General features: G+C 28.6%; 2 protein-coding genes across 3 annotated transcripts; both read left to right on the forward strand.

Annotated features, from left to right (window-relative positions):
• Positions 1 to 342: 342 nt before the first annotated feature.
• Positions 343 to 3409, forward strand: LOC103851775. The gene is made up of 6 exons (XM_033285819.1): positions 343 to 739; positions 857 to 919; positions 1007 to 1612; positions 1706 to 1837; positions 1986 to 2069; positions 2204 to 3409. The coding sequence occupies exons 1-6, from the start codon at positions 401 to 403 to the stop codon at positions 2312 to 2314; spliced, it is 1335 nt and encodes a 444-aa protein (XP_033141710.1). The 5' UTR covers positions 343 to 400; the 3' UTR covers positions 2315 to 3409.
• A 2008-nt stretch (positions 3410 to 5417) lies between these two features.
• On the forward strand, positions 5418 to 8740 carry LOC103851701 (calmodulin-binding protein 60 B). Of its 2 annotated transcripts, none has more exons than XM_009128580.3 (9): positions 5418 to 5668; positions 5864 to 6000; positions 6100 to 6175; positions 6339 to 6397; positions 6600 to 7090; positions 7171 to 7331; positions 7400 to 7603; positions 7701 to 7884; positions 7967 to 8740. In XM_009128580.3, the coding sequence occupies exons 2-9, from the start codon at positions 5906 to 5908 to the stop codon at positions 8572 to 8574; spliced, it is 1878 nt and encodes a 625-aa protein (XP_009126828.1). In that variant the 5' UTR covers positions 5418 to 5668; positions 5864 to 5905; the 3' UTR covers positions 8575 to 8740. The 2 variants fall into 2 exon arrangements, with proteins under 2 accessions (XP_009126828.1, XP_009126829.1); XM_009128581.3 differs by having other exon boundaries at positions 5425 to 5668; positions 5875 to 6000; positions 7967 to 8574.
• The last annotated feature ends 11039 nt before the right edge of the window (positions 8741 to 19779 follow it).

Here is a 19779-nt window from a genome sequence, read left to right on the forward strand (position 1 = left end):
ACTTTTTGGAAATAAATTTATTTTTTGAACCAATAAAACAAATAACACTTTTCAAAAATTAATAACTAAGCAATAAAATAAACTTCCGCGTAAATTTTTGGTAAAAACATATCTAAGTTAATACTAAAATAATTTCACATAAATTTTAAAAACGAGACTAAGATCAAGATGGTAAAGTAATAAAATAGATACCCCCATTAAAGTCCTCACAGATAGTTAAGCAATGAAATAAATCTAGCTCTAAGTTAGTATATATATGTACATATCTAACCTCTTTGGAAAACCCAAAAGTTAAGAAGGTGTGTGAATATAAATACTACGTTCTATCATATTTACAAAACAACAATATATCTTATTAATTGTCTCTGTTCTCCTATTCTCGCAGGGAGAAGAAAGAAAGATGGTGTCGCGTCGGAGGTTTGCTCAGGTGTCCCCGAGTAACGACGAAGAGGACTTTGTAGCGGAGACGAGGTCTCAGGGACAGAACTCAAGGAGACCTGAGGAAACAATGGAGGGAAGGAGGAGAAAGCGTAGGAATGTAATCCTGTACGAACAGTCTGATGAGGAAGAGAAGGAGACAGAGAGAAAGAGAAAGAAAGATGACGAGGAAATGCCACCGAAGGAAGTGAAGCCCGATGTCGTGAAACCGGTTGGTGAGCCGGTTAAAATTACGGGTAGAGGAAATGGGAGAAGAACCCATTACAGGCAGTTCGAGTGCAACGGTAAAAGATACGAGCTGGTGAGTTGTGTTGACTACATTAATTGATGCATTATTATGGGTCTCGAGTGGCCCATTTTTTTTTTTTGCACCTGAATGCTTTGTTTTTAGTCTCTCTGACATTTCTTTCTTGCACAGGAGGAATCGGTGATGATGAATCCAGAAGGCAATATTCTAAATCCTTATATTGCCATTATCAAGGTACTGGTGTTAGTGTACGTGCTGCTGATTTTTTTTTTTTTTTTTATCTATGCTTAATTAAGACAGACTTGTTTTTTTTGTGTCTAGGATATTACCCAAAAACAAGATGGAAGAATGATGATTCTGGGACAGTGGTTTTATCGTCAAGAAGAAGCAAAGAAAAAAGGTGGTGGACACTGGGAAGCAAATGGTACACGAGAGCTGTTCTACAGTTTCCATCGTGATGAGGTCCCCGCAGAATCTGTGATGCATAGATGCCCGGTGAATTTTGTTCCACCTCATAAGAAACTTCCAAAAAAAAAAGGTTTTATCGTGCGAAAGGTGTATGATACTGATGATATGGAGCTGCGGGAGTTGACTGATAAGGTCTATGAAGATGCAAGACAACATGAAATCGACCTCTTTGTGGAAAAGTCTGTGTTGCGATTGGGTGATCTTCCTGACCTTGAAACTGAGGAAGATGTAGAGAAGGCTAAAGGATCTTTTCAGAAAGTAAACATAACTCCTGTTGACGTTAGAAAGGAGGAAGTTACCTTTCCTAGCTCATCAGAGTATCATTCTATCTTACAAAAGTTTGATTCACTAACACATGACGCTCATCGTAACAAGTGTTTGGCGAAGCTTCTGGAAGCAGTCCGGAACATATGCTCTAACGCTGGTGATGAAGCAAATGTGAGTTCAGATGTATTAAAGGTCCTAAACTAATTAAACTTTTCTATCCTTTCTGATCATATTCCAAATAGTCTCTATCCTTTCATAACCCTTTTTGTTTAAACTTCTTGACAGGATGAGAGTTTTATCTGGCCAGATGCTGCTGTTCATCCCGTGTGTGCCCTTGAGATGGCTTTAAATGTTTCTCTTGCATCAGATCATTCTAAATACAATCAGAGGATAAGGTCACTGGTATTCAATCTCAAGGTTAGAATCTGCATTCATGCCATTTCATGATTGTTTCTGCACGTATGCTCCATATTCCTAACAGTTGATCTATGATATTAATGTGACATGCTAAAATTTGTATGCCTTATGATCACTGAACAGTATTTCCATTTTTTTTTGTCTGTAGAACACTGCACTCCTGGCTAGACGACTGCTCAATGGCCAGTTAGAACCTGAAAAGATTTTGAACATGTCACCCACTGAATTAAAGGTTAGGGAATTGTTATATTATCATAGTTGTATCAGATTAATATGAATCTTGCTTTGTGCTATAGTTGGCAAATAGTAATGATTACTTCTTACAAGGTAAACAAATAAGATTTGTTTTTTTTTGGTGGGATTCAGGAGGGTCTAACTAATGAGGAAACAGAAAAGAATGAGCCTGATGATGCGGAACGAATGCAGGTTTTTTTTTCATTTATGACAGTCAAATCTTATCCAGTCTCTTGTATTTGAGTTGGAGAATGTCGTTGACCATGTCATGTGTTGGCTTTGGCTGCAGATGACTGATGTAAGATGCTTGAGATGCAGTCAAATTAAAGTTTGTCTGAGGGATATCTTTCAAACTGGGCATGGAGATCGCTATCAGGTTCTTTGGCTTTTTTACATATCAAGTCATCTATTATCGGCATGTTTCAAAAAAAAAAAAAAAAAAGTCATCTATTATCGGCATGATCTTATGCATACTCATGGATCATAATAATCACATTCTGATTTTTTTTATGCATTTAGCTGGAGTGTATTGCCTGTGGAAATTCCTGGTACGCCTCAAGGGATGAGATATCAATTATTGATGTAGACACTGAACAACCTGCCCGAGGTAGATGCAGTGAGGCCATTGAGAAGAATTTAACCAGTCCTCGTGAAGCTGAGAAGAAAGTGACAGAACATTCCTTGAAGACAACCAATGAATCAAATGCAGACAACAATCCTGAAGCCACCAAGAAACCTGAGTGAAGAAAGTATATTTACGGTTTAATACCTTCAACCTTATTTTTAGGGTGTTGGCTATGAAATCGGACTTGGTTAGTCGTGTAAAGCTTATTTCTGAAAATAATTGTAAGACTTTGATTATGGGGATATATCAGTTGTCAATGGATTTTTATTTCATTATGGTTCCTGCAGAATTTGGAATAACTCTATTATTTCTATTTCTTGTTATTATTTCTAAGTTAGATAAATACTTTCTTATGATTGTGTTTAACGTAGGAGTTAAGTTGCATTAGGTTTGAAACTTTTATTTGTTTGGACGACTAGATGAATCAAGAAATCACTATTCTTAGATATTGTTAGGATAAATAATTTTTTTTTGCCTTAATAATCTTTTAGCTTCTTATTTTAGTGACTTTTGAGACTTTGATTTAAATCAAGCCTTTAAAGCCAAACTATTCCTTCAAATTCTCAAAACCAAAATAACTGAAGTTACTCTTCTGATGGTTTGTTAAACTGAAGGCCACTATTTTCTTATTTTTTAAAAAAATCTAAAGCCACATCAGTTCAGTCAAAATTAATTTAAAAGCCATAACAGTAAAAGATTTTAAGTAAAAACCTTCAAAGTCTAAAACAATTAGACCCGGACCCATTGGCAACGACTGTTGGTTTAGGCTATCGTTTTAGAATTTTGGCCGTAAAAATTTTAACTGTGAAAACTCTAGCTATCATCTAAAGTAACTTTGAAAGTCTGATTGGTATTAAAAACTACAAAAGGTGTGACGATTACTTTATATAAAACATGTTTATACTAAATTCTAATATATATATATATATATATATATGATAATATATTGAAAATATACTTTGAACTAATATTATAAATGCTACAAATGTAAGTTTTGATTTATTATTAAAATATACTAAGTAATAACTGACTATTATTTTAACATTTTATTACATACAAAATATCATTTTAATATTTTAATATTAGTTATTAAATATATGTTTATCTTATAAATAATTTTATTTTTATTAAAAACTATTGATAAAAATATAATAAATAAATATATAAATAAACAAATTTATTTCTTAATTTATGTAGAAATGTCATGATGAAATTTTTTATTAAATAAAAGAAGTAATTAATAATAATATACTGATAATTTTTTCTTACAACAAAATCCAATTTAAAATAATTTAGATTTTATTATACTTTTTATTGAATTTCCTTTAATTTTGTTAAATTTTTTTTATTTTATTTTAGTTGTTTAATTTGTTTTTTGTTAAAGGAAGAAAAAATATGGAAAATATGCAAAAAAAAATTAAAAATACGAAAAGGACCCACATCCTTCTCAAAGTCTAGTGACTAGTGAGTGTGGCTTTAGAACAAATCGTTATTTGAAAGATAAAAATGTGACAATCAAGCAGTTGACGAAGGTGGTAGAAGTTTTACTATGTTGCACGGAAGCTTCATCGGACGTCCGCTTCCCGCTTCGGAACCGGAATCGGAACCTTGTGGAAGCTTACGGAATCTCGCTTCCAAAACGCTTCTAAAATATTCTCTTTAAAAACACATTGGAAGCTTACGATTCCATTTTGGAATCACGCTTCCATTTAAAAAAAACAATGTCTTATATCAATAAAAATATAAAATTATAGTTTTTAATTTATATATAATCCAAATTTTAATAGTATTGAATAGAGAGAATAGAAATATACAAATATTAAAACTAATACTATAAATTATCTTTATGCATTCAGGTTTTTATTAAAGATAGATCATATATTCAAATATATTATGTCAATTAATTATAAGGAATTGAAAAAATATAATATTATTTATTTAATTTAATTTATGTGTATTTTCACAGTTTAAATATGAAGTCATTTGAAAATTATTATAAGAATAAATGCTTTATTTTAAATTTAAATCATATAATTTTTAGTTTTAGATTTTAAAAAATAATCTTACATATGTATATATATTCATATATATATATATATATAGATACGTTTCCAATACGTATCCGCTTCCTAATTTTTTAAAAAATCTCGCTTCTGCGCTTCCATACGCTTCCGCTTCCACGTACCCGCTTCCGTTTCCATGTAACATAGAGTTTTAGAGAAAAAAGGAACTAAAAGCCTGATTGGTTTTTAAATTAACTTTGAGGATTGTGTGGTTACATAAACTTAATCTAGGAATGTGTGGAATAAATGAAATTGGAATCAAAATAAGAAAATGGAATGAAATAGCGATAATTTCAGGAATTAGAAGAATGATGTATGTATTTTTTACTTATATTCAAATTATTTCATTCTATTCACTTCTCTATTTCTTATCATCAATGATTTTTAAGTGATTTTTTTTTCATTCATCCCACAGGCTACAGGAATGTGTGAAATAAAAAAAAATGTTTTTTCCACTTAACATGTAAATTTTTTTTGAAACGTGAATTAATGACTTTTTTTTTTGAAACACGTGAATTAGTGACTGATTCCACGTGATTCCATTAAAAAGGCATTCCAATTACAGCAAAAGTGTCGACAGCCTTCACGCCAATAGGAGCCGTAACTTTTTTTTTTGGGACAAAGAAAAGTGTAACCTTAAATAGGACAAAGTGGTGAATACTGGAGTAACGACCATTATTAATGCCAGTGGGAAGAAACAACAATCATTGCGTTCTAGTGGACCTTAACGCACCAGATTAAATCCCAGTAGAGACCGATTATAACCTCCAAAAAATAATCCGAAAATCATCGAGAGAAGACTAAGAAGAGGAGACTGTCTCAAAAGTCTCAAACAACAATACATTTCCTTTCGCTACTAATCATTCGACGCCGGCGGTTTTGCTGACTCGGCGTGATATAGTCTCACAGGTACTTTCTTGTGACTTGTCTCTTTTATCCTTAGTTTTGGTTCTTCAGTTTGATCACCAAAAGAGTGAGTTAGAGTCTACAGGGAAGAGTCTTCTCTGTTCTCAGACGTGAAATTAGTTACTTGGTTCCGTTTGTTAAGTGGAAATGAGTTATCCTCGAGGTTATTTTTGTCTGGTTTTGATTTTTTTTTTATAGTGATTTTGCAGATCTAGGAGTTGAGAGTAATGTCTAAATAGAATGGATAGAGGTAATAACATGAACAGAGCCAAGAGGAGTTTTGATTGTAATGGTGATGGTGATCAACCTGACCGAAAACGTCCTGCTCTTGCTAGGTTATTTTCACCTCCCTTTACCGTAATTTGAACTAGTTTGATTATATACTGAAAAGTTTTTCTAACTTTGTGTATTTTATTTATATACGCTTGTGTCAGTGTGATTGTAGAGGCTCTGAAAGTAAACAGTTTGCAGAAGCTTTGCTCCTCTTTAGAACCTATCCTCCGCCGAGTTGTAAGATTCTCCCTCTCTCCTCTTCTCTGCTTTTACTTGCCTGCACTATACTTGACTCTCTATTAGAACTTCAATTTTCATGTTATAAGCTTTTTTAACTTAGAAATTAGCTATCATTTGTTAAAGGCTTTTTTTTAAATAGAGATTGTTAAATGTTGAGCAGGTCAGCGAGGAAGTTGAACGTGCTTTGGCAAAACTAGGCCCCGCTAGGCTTACTGGAAGGTAAAATCAAAATTTCTCTTTGTATCATAATGGCTCTATATACTGTGACATGCTCACTGCCTGCCCTCTGGGGCTTAGGCGATTTAGTAAAATATTTAATAAATATCTTTTTCTGGCGCAAATGTTTCATTTGGCTTTGTCCAGAACCGGCCCTGATGCTCGCTCTTTCAATGCTAGATAACAATTTACTATTACTTTGCAGTTCTGGTTCTTCTCCAAAGCGAATAGAAGGTCCAAATGGTAGTAACCTACGGCTCCAGTTCAGGTCCAGGCTATCTCTCCCCTTATTCACAGGAGGAAGAGTAGAAGGAGAGCAAGGCGCCGCAATCCACATCGTCCTCATCGATGCAAACACTCGCCGCGCCGTGTTACACGGTCCAGAAGCTTCAGCAAAGCTTGAAGTTGTTGCGCTTGATGGTGACTTCAACGCTGAAGACGACGAAGACTGGACAAAGGAAGAGTTTGAAAGCCATGTGGTGAAAGAGCGTCAAGGAAAGAGACCGTTGCTTACCGGAGACTTGGGTGTGACTCTCAAGGAAGGGGTTGGAACCTTGGGGGAGCTTTCTTTCACTGATAACTCGAGTTGGATCCGGAGTAGGAAGTTCAGACTCGGTTTACGCGTTGCTTCTGATGGCGTGCGGATACGCGAGGCGAAGACTGAAGCGTTTACTGTTAAAGACCACAGAGGAGAATGTATGTGTGCACAGTGTACAATGTGGTGTGTTAGTTACTTCTTTTTTTTAGTTTGACGCATGTTCTGTTTTTATGGGCAGTGTACAAGAAGCATTATCCACCTGCTTTGAACGATGAAGTGTGGAGATTGGAGAAGATTGGTAAGGATGGTGCGTTCCATAAGAAGCTTAGTGCTGCAGGGATAGTCACTGTAGAGGACTTTCTGAGAATAATGGTTAGAGATTCTGGAGGATTACGTGGTGTAAGTGCTTGTTTGATGTCAAGCTTTTGCTTGTTATGAGATGTGATCTCTTTCTCTTGTTTGTTTAGATTCTTGGAAGTGGAATGTCAAACAAGATGTGGGATGCACTAGCGGAGCATGCCAAGACGTGTGTCTTGAGCAGTAAGCTTTATATCTACTATCCGGAGGATTCAAGGAACGTTGGAGTTGTGTTCAATAATATCTATGAGCTAAGTGGTCTCATATCTGGGGATCAGTACTCCTCTGCTGATTCACTTTCTGAAAGCCAAAAGGTTTTGCTGCACACTAATATTCTATATTAGGTTTAATGTTACTTAGGTGTGTTTGAACTGCATTGTTTTAAAAGTCTTTCACTTATATTTTCTGAAGGTATATGTTGATGGGCTGGTGAAGAAAGCATATGACAACTGGAACTTAGTCATAGAGTATGATGGAAAGTCTCTCATAGACATGAAGCAGCCTCAGAATCCTCCTGAAAATTACTCAACTACTGCCTTTGACCATCCTATGCAGATGGCAGGGGCTAATCAATCTTTAGATTTTACTATTGGAGGTTTGTGAGTTGCTATCACTCCCTTGGAAAAAATTGTAGCAAGTACAAGTTACATTTTGTTAAATTCTCTTTAATGCTGCAGGGTATGATCAAACTATGGTGACAAGTTATCCTCAGCACCCCCAGCTTCTAGATTCCAACCCAGGAGCACAATATGAGGTTGCTTCGGATCAGCTCATGGGAAGTGTACATCAGGCTCAAAGCTCCACAAACAATCAAAACATGAACGGTTTGCTTGCTCTTGGTCCTCCACAGTCATCCACGAGCCATTACCAACACATCAACCAGGCAAATCTCAATCCATTTGAAGACTGGTCAAACCACGGCGAGAGAGGAGGAGGAGGAGGAGGAGCAGAAGATTTCTTCTCAGAGGAAGAGATCAGACTCAGAAGCCATGAAATGCTGGAGAACGAAGACATGCAAAAGTTCGTCCGCTTATTCAGCATGGGAGGAGGAGGAACAGGCAATGACTCTGTAGCACATTTTCCAGAAGATGGATATACTTCTTTCCCTTCGTTTCTAAACACGCCCATGCAAGGATATGATGATGAAGACAGTGGTCGATCAGGCAGATCTGTCGTTGGTTGGCTTAAGATAAAGGCAGCAATGAGATGGGGTTTCTCCATCAGGAGGAAAGCAGCTGAGAGGCGAGCACAGATCGTAGAGCTGGATGATGATGACGAAGAATAGTGTGGTCTTTCTTCATCATTATCGTAAACTCTACATCACTAATGAGACTAAAAAAATTGTTCCTTTTGTCAGAATTTAGAAATTTTAGTGACTGGAATCTTTAGAACTATTATCTTATTTATTACTTGTGCCTATTATTTAGGCAGAATACCATCACCTATTTTTACTAAAAAACTAAAAAGAATCTCAGAAATGGGCGAGACTAAACAAGACCAAGATCAGGTATCCACTAAAGAAGCTCATTTTCTTTCTCTTTTTCGGAAGAAATGGAGAATTTGGACAAAATCGATGAAATGGAAAAAATCGGAGTGAATGGAAAAGACAAAATTAATAAGAATGATGAATTCCACATTCAAACATACTATAACTATAAAACAGTTTCTGAAAATCGAGATGAAAATAAAGGAAATTCGAATTTAGAATTTTTCAAAAAAAAAGAGGATTATTGAAAAAATCAATACATATTACAAATACAAGAACAGATAAGAAGAGATGTGACTTCCACCTATATATTTTGTTACTTCTCCTACAAAGAAACTTGTAATACCTATTTCATTTGTAATTTCATCAATGATTTGTTTATCAAAAAAATTCGTTTGTTTTGCTAATGTATATAAATTATTTTTAAATATGTGGTTTCTAATATGTAATTTGATCCTCACAATTCTAGAAATACACTTCTTCAAATCGAAGTGATTTTTAATATTGGAAGCATTATATATATATATATATGATTTCATTCAGATTAAATATTTTAGTTTTGATTTTTATTCCTAACAAGCTTTTGATGAAATATCATGACAAAATTCTATTTGTCTCATTATATCCACTCTAATAACTTATCTAACTAAATCAATGTACACTGAAAGAGAAACTTATATATCATTATATCTATTCTAATAGCATATCTAACTAAATCAATTCAAATTGAAAGAGAAAAAACTATATCTGATGTACTACCTTTTAAAAGAAAAATCATTGAAATATAATTAAATTTTTAACCGAGTTTTTCATAAAAATCGGTTCTTCAGTTCTAACAATTTTATTTTTTTTGCCAATTTTATTTGGTCAACACAAAGGTGTTTTAGGAACAACATGTACCTGACGAAGCAAAAGAGTCACGGCTGAACCATTCTAACAAACCGATCCAACTAATGAAACAATGCATATCATTTTGTTTGCCTAAATATCTAAAAGCAATATACTAACATGTAAACATATACTTAATTAGGTTTCACGGTGGTGAAATCGGATAAGGGATATTCTATAGTGAAAAGAATCCGCATAACAGAGAAATTTGAAGAAAAAATGATTAGAAAGTGAATAGAAATAAGAACAATCGTGTCTGATGGGAGAAATGATATATAAATTTGTTAAAAGATTCTAGTTTGAAAGTTCGTTTCTTTTGAGAAGTGACGATTAAAAAAAAAAGGAAACAAAAAGAGATGCCTTTTACATTAGCATTGATGATGTCAGTTGCAAAATGAAACTAAAATTTTATCCACTAGATTACATCAAATTAAAAAATGTAAACGGTTAGATACGAATAGGTATATATAACAATTAATAGAAAGTTGCAATCGTAGAACATTTACAACCAATCAAATTGAAAATATATGAGTATTGAATAGTATAATATGTAACTTTTAAAAAATTAAGCAATTAGGTGTAACTAAAAAGATGCAACCTCAACGAATACAACTTTTAGGATGAAACAATACAACCTTTGAGACACAAATATAAGTTCACTTTTTCTTAACAAGTGCAACTTTTAAGATGAAACTAGATTTTGACCCGCGCATCCGCGCGGATGTATGTTTTTCCATAATTATATTTCAAACACATAACAATTAAGTGGTTTCATTTGGATTGGATCAGTTCAGATAGTTTTTAGGTTGGGTTTCTACATGAAACTGAGTTATAAATAGTTTGGGTTTGGTTCAAGTTTAAATCTAAAATCTCGAAAAACTTAGAAAAATCCGAATTTAACCTAGAAAACTAAAAAAAATATCAGGTAATTCAGGGTTTTGGATATTTTTTAATTATGAATATCCAAAAACCCTGAGTTTGGATAATTAATCTTTTAATATATTTTGAATTGTGAAGTATCCGCTCGGTTTTGTTTTTTCGGGTTTAGAGAAATAGAAATAGATTGGGGTTTTGTAGATAGAAATTGATTGAGTTTTCTTTATGTAGATTATATATATATATATGCTGTGAATCATGTATAATACTTCAAATCTATTTTGTTTAATAGAAGTATATAATTTTTTCATGTGTGATTTTTAATTAAATCATCATTTTAAATTTTATTAAATCTATCTAAACTATTAAAACATGAGACATTTAAAAAATAATATTAAAAACTTATAAGAAACTTCCTCATAATGCATTTTGAAATGTAAGTTAATTAACATTTTCAATTTCTATAATTGTATTTTATCATAATATCAACAACCTTCCTCCTATCAGAATAGTTTATATGACCAGATGTAAACCATATAAATTATACATTAACAGAAAGTTATGCATATATCAGTTGAACAACATATATTGCACTACATAAACCGATCGAACTGATTCTTTTAGGAAGAAAATAATAATTGATTCTAATGTATTTTGGTAAAACTGACATGGTTTATAACTTTATATTAGTTAATTCGTTGGTAGAAAAGTCAAATCATATTGATCAAAACTAATAGCTTCCAAACATACATAAGTTTTGACAAAATTCAAAGTACTTACGATAAATATAATCTATATAAGTTCGATTCGGTTACCAAAACAGAATTGGTTAATGATTTGATGCATATAATCAGAAAAAAAAACTAAACGTACAAAATCGGTAAGAAGCCCTAGTTAACCGAACTCATGGCCCCCTCCTAACTAACGCAGCCGTGATTTCCTAGACACCTCACTCAGCCAGTGTTGCGATTCATTCACAATTGGTCACTCCTGGTGCAACTTACGAAACTACACCGGAGCTTAGCAAAAATCAACTGACGTCTTGACTCACCATGGAACCCACCAATCTGAGACCACAAACAACCACGACAGAGCAAGAAACAACCCAATTACGCCAAAACTCTGATCTAGCCTTTTCCTCGACTTGAATCCATCAAACAAAGAGAGTGGGAAGAATGGAGAAGAAGGCTTGGAAGAATAGAGAAAAAGGAATGTTCATCAAACAAAAATATATGGGGAAGAAGACATGAAAGCCATCGTCTGTTAAGTGAAAACAATTTTGTAGGGTAGTTTAAAAATATGTTAAAACGATAGTGTATAATCCCAATGGCATATGATGGTAAATATTTAGGAAAATTAAGGGTTAAGTACTATTTGTACTTCTGTTTTAATAGTTTAGATAACATAATCTTTGACATTAATTAGAAGAACACGGCAATAACATGAACAAATATAAACAAATTTGTATGTGTGAAAGACAAACCTTTTCATCTAATATAAGAAAATTGAGAATATTGATTTCATTATTTCGTTTTGGATTTTTAGCTATCCAAACACGTAAAATTCTTCCTAATATTTTTTGTTTATAACGTTTCATTTGAATGTCTTCTAAAAATTTGTATTAATGCAACTGCTTAGAACTTTTTTTTTCTACCATTTTTTTTAGTTGGTTAATGAAAATTATATTTTGAGAAATGCATGACAGAGACTATTTATAGATTTTTAAAATCTGTTTGAATAGTCACAACTCTTCAATTTGAATAGTCGCATTCTTCCAATTTAAATGTAGTTATTTTGAAAAGATACTTATATGAATAGTCACAATTTTTCAGTTTTTAAAAAGTACATATATATATATATATATGAATAGTCACAACCTTTAGACAACTTTTAGAAAAGACATAACCTTCCAATATTTTTGTAAAAGACACAACCTTTCAATCAATGTTTAGAAAAGATACAAACTTTCAACATTTTTGAAAAAACACAACCTTTTAAACACTTTTTATAAAAGACATAACCTTTCAACATAAGTGGATTCACAACCTTTGAAATTAATTGAGATTGCTATTATTAAAGACACAACATTTTAAACATTTTTTACAAAAGACACAACCTTTCAATCAGTGTTTAGAAAAGATACAACTTTACAACATTTTTGAAAAAACACAATATTTACAGGGAAATAGATCGAAAATTGTAGAAATTTAACAGGGACGATAAACTCATCAGAAACTCAACAGAGACGGAATACGAAAGTTAAATTATCTGAAAAGTTGTTAGAGGAAGAACATCCTCAGCAACAGATGCAACGAAAAAAAAAGATATTAAAATCTGACACCACATACAATCTCTTCTATATATAACATTCTTGAAAAGACACGACTCTTAAGGGATGATGATTAGTGCATGGATATGAGAAAACGTCGACAATTTATTTAAGAGACGCCTTTGAAGAGCTATGCTATGATTTGGTGACATCGCTTGCTGATATCGCTTGCTATGTAAGGAAAACTCGACAGATAATTAAGGGACGTCTTTGAAGTGATATGATTTGGTGGGACGAAGACGTCGCTTGTTAATGAATCTAGGATGTCACACTTTTGCTCCTAAACAAAATTTTAACCATTAGATTATATCATAGACACAAATCTAGCCGGTAGATTTTTATTTTCCTATAAAAAAGTAATGACATTGGTTAAAAAAGTAAATGTTGCTAGGCAGAACACCAAAACTTGCAATGGTTAATTATGAAAGGTCGTAATAGTTTATTTAAGCAACTGTAAATATTCATCCAAAGGATTGCAATGACTCATTTAAATATTTACAACGATTTACTTAAATCTCCAATAAAATATTATATATGTATATATATATACATATGAAAATAAAAAAAATACAATATTTAAAAAAATCAATTATAAACGAAATGATAAAATATATATATATATATATTTGAAAGACATAAGATATATGAAAAAGTATATTATAGAGTTATGAAACACACAAACACAAAGTATAATAAACAGAATTGAAAATATATAAATTAAAAATACAATTAAAAAATGAAAACAGTTATAAACGAAAAAAAGTCTTAAACGGTTATGAATAAACAGTGATAAACAAAATTAAAAACAAAATACTTATAAGAATAGTCACAATGTTTTACTTTTTAAAAGATACATATATATGAATAGTCACAATCTTTGGATAATTTTTAGAAAAGACACAACTTTCCAACATTTTTCTAAAAGATACAACTTTTTAAATATTTTTTTTACAAAAGACACAACCTTTTAATCAATTTTTGTAAAAGACACAACCTTCCAACATTTATGTAAAAGACACAACCTTTAAACATTTTTTCAAAAGACATAACCTTTCAACATAAGTGGATTCACAACCTTTGGAATTAATTAGGATTGTTATTATTAGTAGACTAGAGATTAACCCGGGCTACGCCCGGGATTTTTATTTTTTTCTAATTTAAGTTATTAAATTATTTATATTTAGGCTATGATATATATTTATATAAATGTTAAATGCATGTCATAATTAAAATTTATTTTTAAATTTTAACACGTTAAATTAACATATTTTTTACTATTTAAATATTTTTTTGTAATTTTATTGGCTATCTAGTTATCATATTTAGCAAAACTATCTTTTGAGTGTTGGAATAAATATTTTAGAAATTTTATTAAACTCCAGTGTATTTTCGGATCGACCACATGCTCAACATTCGATCGATCCGTAAAAAGATGGTCGATCTCCTTGGCCAGGAAAGTACAATTTTAGCAAAAATATCTTTTATTTTCAAATATTAAGTATATAACTATTCTTTTTAATATTTTTATTGTATTTTTTGTTAAATTATTGTATTATAATGGTTATGTAAATATTTTTTGTGATGTTTGAATTTGTGTTGTTCGTATACTTAACTTAGATGATATTGATGTTTAACAATTTATTGTTTTCTGGAAATAGAAAATAATGATATATCAAAACGTATCTAATACTTGTTAAATGATAGTATAATGTAAATTACATCCATTATTTGAAAATAACCATTTGTTATTTTTATTTTTATTTTAAATCAGAAATTATTTTTATTTAAAAACATTATTCATATATAATATAATAGTTTAAGTTTGGAAGATTAATATATATATATATATATATAAATTATGTATATTTTTTAAAAAATAATTTAAGATATTATATATTGAGTATCTAAATAAAAGCTGAATTTCTTATCATGAAAATCAGATATTTATATTTTTTTTCTTCATGTTATACTCACCAATCCATCATTGATATTTATAACTCAGTATGTTTTTTAAAAAACTTAGTTTTAAGTAATAAACGAATTTAATAAATTAAATTCATCACCTATATTGTTCTGTAAACTATATTTGAAAACTCTCTAAAATTATATTTTAAGCATAATATTATTATTATTTAATTTAAGTTATTTTAAACATAATATATGCTAAACCAACTTAAATTATATTTACAATAGGACCATCCTAAACCGGTTAGTAAACCAAAAACAATACTAAACCAACATGAACCAATACCTGATTCGGCGATGAATAAAGTGTTTCGGGATAAACGCTTGAATGTTTATTAACTGAAATGGTTTTATCATGAAAGAGTTAGTATGAATATTAACAATAAAATTATGGATTAGATTAATTTAAATTTGTAAGAATACCTTTGAGTCTATGAAAAGCAATTCAATTCCCATGAATAAGTTTGGCTTTTGGAAGTTGCGGATTTTCCAACAATGAATCCACCTAACAAAAAGTTTGTTGTTATAAAAAAATCTCATTCAAGGTCATTAAAGGTTTCTGGGACGGCAAGAGTTGATGGTGAAACCATTTTTTTGCTCGAGTGCTTTAAATTTTCCTTAATAGTGTGAGGTTGATGTGGATGGAATAATGAGTTTTATAGGGACTTTCTTGATGAAAAACTATACATTTTTATTTTTTTTTGGTTTAATGTGGTATTTCCATTTTTATATAATTTACTACCATTTTAAGATAGAAATATATTTTAAGATAGATGCTTAAATCTTAATGTACTTTTTCCATTTCTTAAAATGTTTATTTCCATTTCTTATATTTTTATTTACGTAATATCTATATTTTATATTTTAAAATAGATATTTAAATATTAATGTAATTTTTCCATTTTTTAAATTGTGTATTTACTTATATTATATATTTTACATTTTAAGATAGATGTTTAATGCTTGATGAACTTTTTCCATTTTTTAAAAAAAATTGTGTATTTACTTATTGTTACATATATAATTCATATATTATATATTCACATTATTTACTTATTATTTATTTTCGTGTATATGTATTTCCATTTCTTGTACTTTTCATTTATTTAATATCTCTATTTTACATTTTAAGAAAGACGTTTAAATCTTAATGTACGTTTTCCATTTTTTTTAAATTGTATATTTCCATTTGTTATACTTTCTATTTACGTAATATCTATATTTTAATTTTTAATATATATTTTTAAATCTTAATTTAATTTCCCATTTTTTAAATTTGGTATTTACTTATATTATATATTTACTTATTATTTACTTTTCTTTATATTGTGTATTTCTATTTCTTATACTTTCTATTTACTAATAATTTTATATTTTAAGATTGATTTACATTTTAAGATAGATGTTTAAATACTAATGTACTTTTTCAATTTTTTTAAATTGTGTATTTCCTTTTCTTATACTTTCTATTTACTTAATATCTATATTTTACATTTTAAGATAGATGTTTAATATTTAATGTACTATTTCCATTTTTTAAAAATTGTGCATTTACTTATTATTGTGTATATAATTCGTATAATTATATATTTATAATATTTACTTATTATTTATTTTTCTATATATTTAGTATTTCTCTTTCTTATACTTTATATTTAGTTAATGTCTATATTTTATATTTTAAGATAGATGTTTAAATCTTTACGTATTTTTCCATTTTTAATATAAAACGATAATGTTTAATAGAAGAACTTGGACAAATAGTCAAATAGTTATATTTATATTTTTTTTCTTTTTTTTAATAAAATGGTAATGTTACATTATGAAGATAACCCGTTTTTTTAGTGAACAATGGTAATCTTACATATGTTTAATGTAGTTTTTCCATTTTTTATGTTGTATGTTTACATATTATTGTTATTTTTAAATGTAAAATGGTAATTTTGCATATATTTAATGTAGTATTTCTATTTTTTATGTTGTATGTTTACATATTATTTTCTTAAAATAAAAATGTAAAATGGTAATCTTACATATGTTTAATGTAGTATTTCTATTTTTATGTTGTATGTTTTACATATATTTATTATTTTCGAAATTATATATAATGTTTTTTGTTTTTTTATAAAACGGTAATGTTACATTACGGAGATAAACCGTCTTTTTTTTTAAGTTAAAAATAGTAATCTTACATATGTTTAATGTAGTTTTTCCATTTTTTATGCTGTATGTTTACATATTTTTTTTTATAATTTTCGAAAATAATAAAATTAAAATGTAAAACTATATTTTATGCCACGTGTCATCTTTCGAGATTATATTATATATTTACTTATTATTTATTTTTCTTTATATTGTGTATTTCTATTTCTTATACTTTCTATTTACTAATAATTTTATATTTTAACATTGATTTACATTTTAAGATAGATGTTTAAATACTAATGTACTTTTTCCATTTTTTTAAATTGTGTATTTCCTTTTCTTATACTTTCTATTTGCGTAATATCTATATTTTACATTTTAAAATAGATGTTTAAATCTTAATATACTTTTCCATTGTTTTTAAGTTGTGTATTTCTTTTTCTTATATTTTCTATTTAATTAATATCTATATTTTACATTTTAAGATAGATGTTTAATATTTAATGTACTCTTTCCATTTTTTTAAATTGTGAATTTACTTATTATTGTATATATAATTCTTATATTTATATATTTAGAATATTTACTTTTTTTTATATTGAGTATTTCTATTTCTTATACTTTATATTTAGTCAATGTCTATATTTTATATTTTAAGATAGATGTTTAAATTTTTACGTATTTTTCCATTTTTAATGTAAAACGGCAATGTTTAATAGAAGAACTTGGACAAATAGTCAAATAGTTATATTTATGTTTTTTTTTCTTTTTTTATAAAATGGTAATGTTACATTATGAAGATAAACCGTTTTTTTCGTGAACAATGGTAATCTTACATATGTTTAATATAGTTTTCCATTTTTTTTTATATTGTATGTTTACATAATATTTTTATTTTTAAATGTAAAATGGTAATTTTACATATGTTTAATGTAGTATTTTCATTTTTATGTTGTATGTTTACATATTATTTATTATTTTCGAAATTATATATAATTTGTTTTTTACAAAATAGTAATGTTACATTATGAAGATAAGCCGTCTTTTTTTTTAGTGAAAAATTGTAATTACATATGTTTAATGTAGTTTTTCCATTTTTTATGTTGTATGTTTACATATTATTTTCTTAAAATAAACATGTAAAATGTTAATCTTACATATGTTTAATGTAGTATTTCTATTTTTATGTTGTATGTTTTACATATATTTATTATTTTTGAAATTATATATAATATTTTTTGTTTTTTTTTATAAAACGGTAATGTTACATTATGGAGATAGACCGTCTTTTTTTTTGAAGTGAAAAATAGTAATCTTACATATGTTTAATGTAGTTTTTCCATTTTTTTATGCTGTAGGTTTACATATTTTTTATAATTTTCGAAAATAAGTAATAGTAAAATGTAAAACTATATTTTATGCCACGTGTCATCTTTCGGGATTATATTATATATTTACTTATTATTTATTTTTATTTATATTGTGTATTTCTATTTCTTATACTTTTTATTTACTAATAATTTTATATTTTAAGATTGATTTACATTTTAAGATAGATGTTTAAATACCAATGTACTTTTTCATTTTTTTAAACTGTGTATTTCCTTTTCTTATACTTTCTATTTGCATAATATATATATTTTACATTTTAAGATAGATGTTAAAATCTTAATATACTTTTTCCATTGTTTTTAAGTTGTGTATTTCTTTTTCTTATACGTTCTATTTACTTAATATCTATATTTTACATTTTAAGATAGATGTTTAATATTTAATGTAATCTTTCCATTTTTTTTAAATTGTGCATTTACTTATTATTGTATATATAATTCGTATATTTATAATATTTACTTATTATTTATTTTTTTATATATTGAGAGTATTTTTCTTTCTTATACTTTACATTTAGTTAATGTCTATATTTTATATTTTAAGATAGATGTTTAAATATCTACGTATTTTTCCATTTTTAATGTAAAACGGCAATGTTTAATAGAAGAACTTGGACAAATAGTCAAATAGTTATATTTATGTTTTTTTTTTCTTTTTTTTATAAAGTGGTAACGTTACATTATGAAGATAAACCGTTTTTAGTGAACAATGGTAATCTTACATATGTTTAATGTAAATTTTCCATTTTTTTATGTTGTATGTTTACATATTATTGTTATTTTTAAATGTAAAATGGTAATCTTACGTATGTTTAATGTAGTATTTCCATTTTTATGTTGTATGTTTTACATATATTTATTATTTTCGAAATTATATATAATGTTTTTTTGTTTTTTTATAAAACGGTAATGTTACATTATGGAGATAAGCCGTCTTTTTTTTTAAGTGAAAAATAGTAATCTTACATGTGTTTTATGTAGTTTTTCCATTTTTTATGCTGTATGTTTACATATTTCTTACAATTTTCGAAAATAAGTAATATTAAAATGTAAAACTATATTTTATGCCACGTGTCATCTTTCGGGAGAAATTTTTTCCGCTTATGTGGACGCCCTATGGAGCCTCAAAAGTTCTCTTTTATTAGTAGAGATTGTATGTTTTACATATATTTATTATTTTCGAAATTATATATAATGTTTTTTTGTTTTTTTTATAAAACGGTAATGTTACATTATGGAGATAAGCCGTCTTTTTTTTAAAGTGAAAAATAGTAATCTTACATGTGTTTTATGTAGTTTTTCCATTTTTTATGCTGTATGTTTACATATTTCTTACAATTTTCGAAAATAAGTAATATTAAAATGTAAAACTATATTTTATGCCACGTGTCATCTTTCGGGAGAAATTTT

The sequence above is a fragment of the Brassica rapa genome, chromosome A02 (genome assembly GCF_000309985.2).
Source record: "Brassica rapa cultivar Chiifu-401-42 chromosome A02, CAAS_Brap_v3.01, whole genome shotgun sequence".
NCBI lineage: Eukaryota > Viridiplantae > Streptophyta > Magnoliopsida > Brassicales > Brassicaceae > Brassica > Brassica rapa.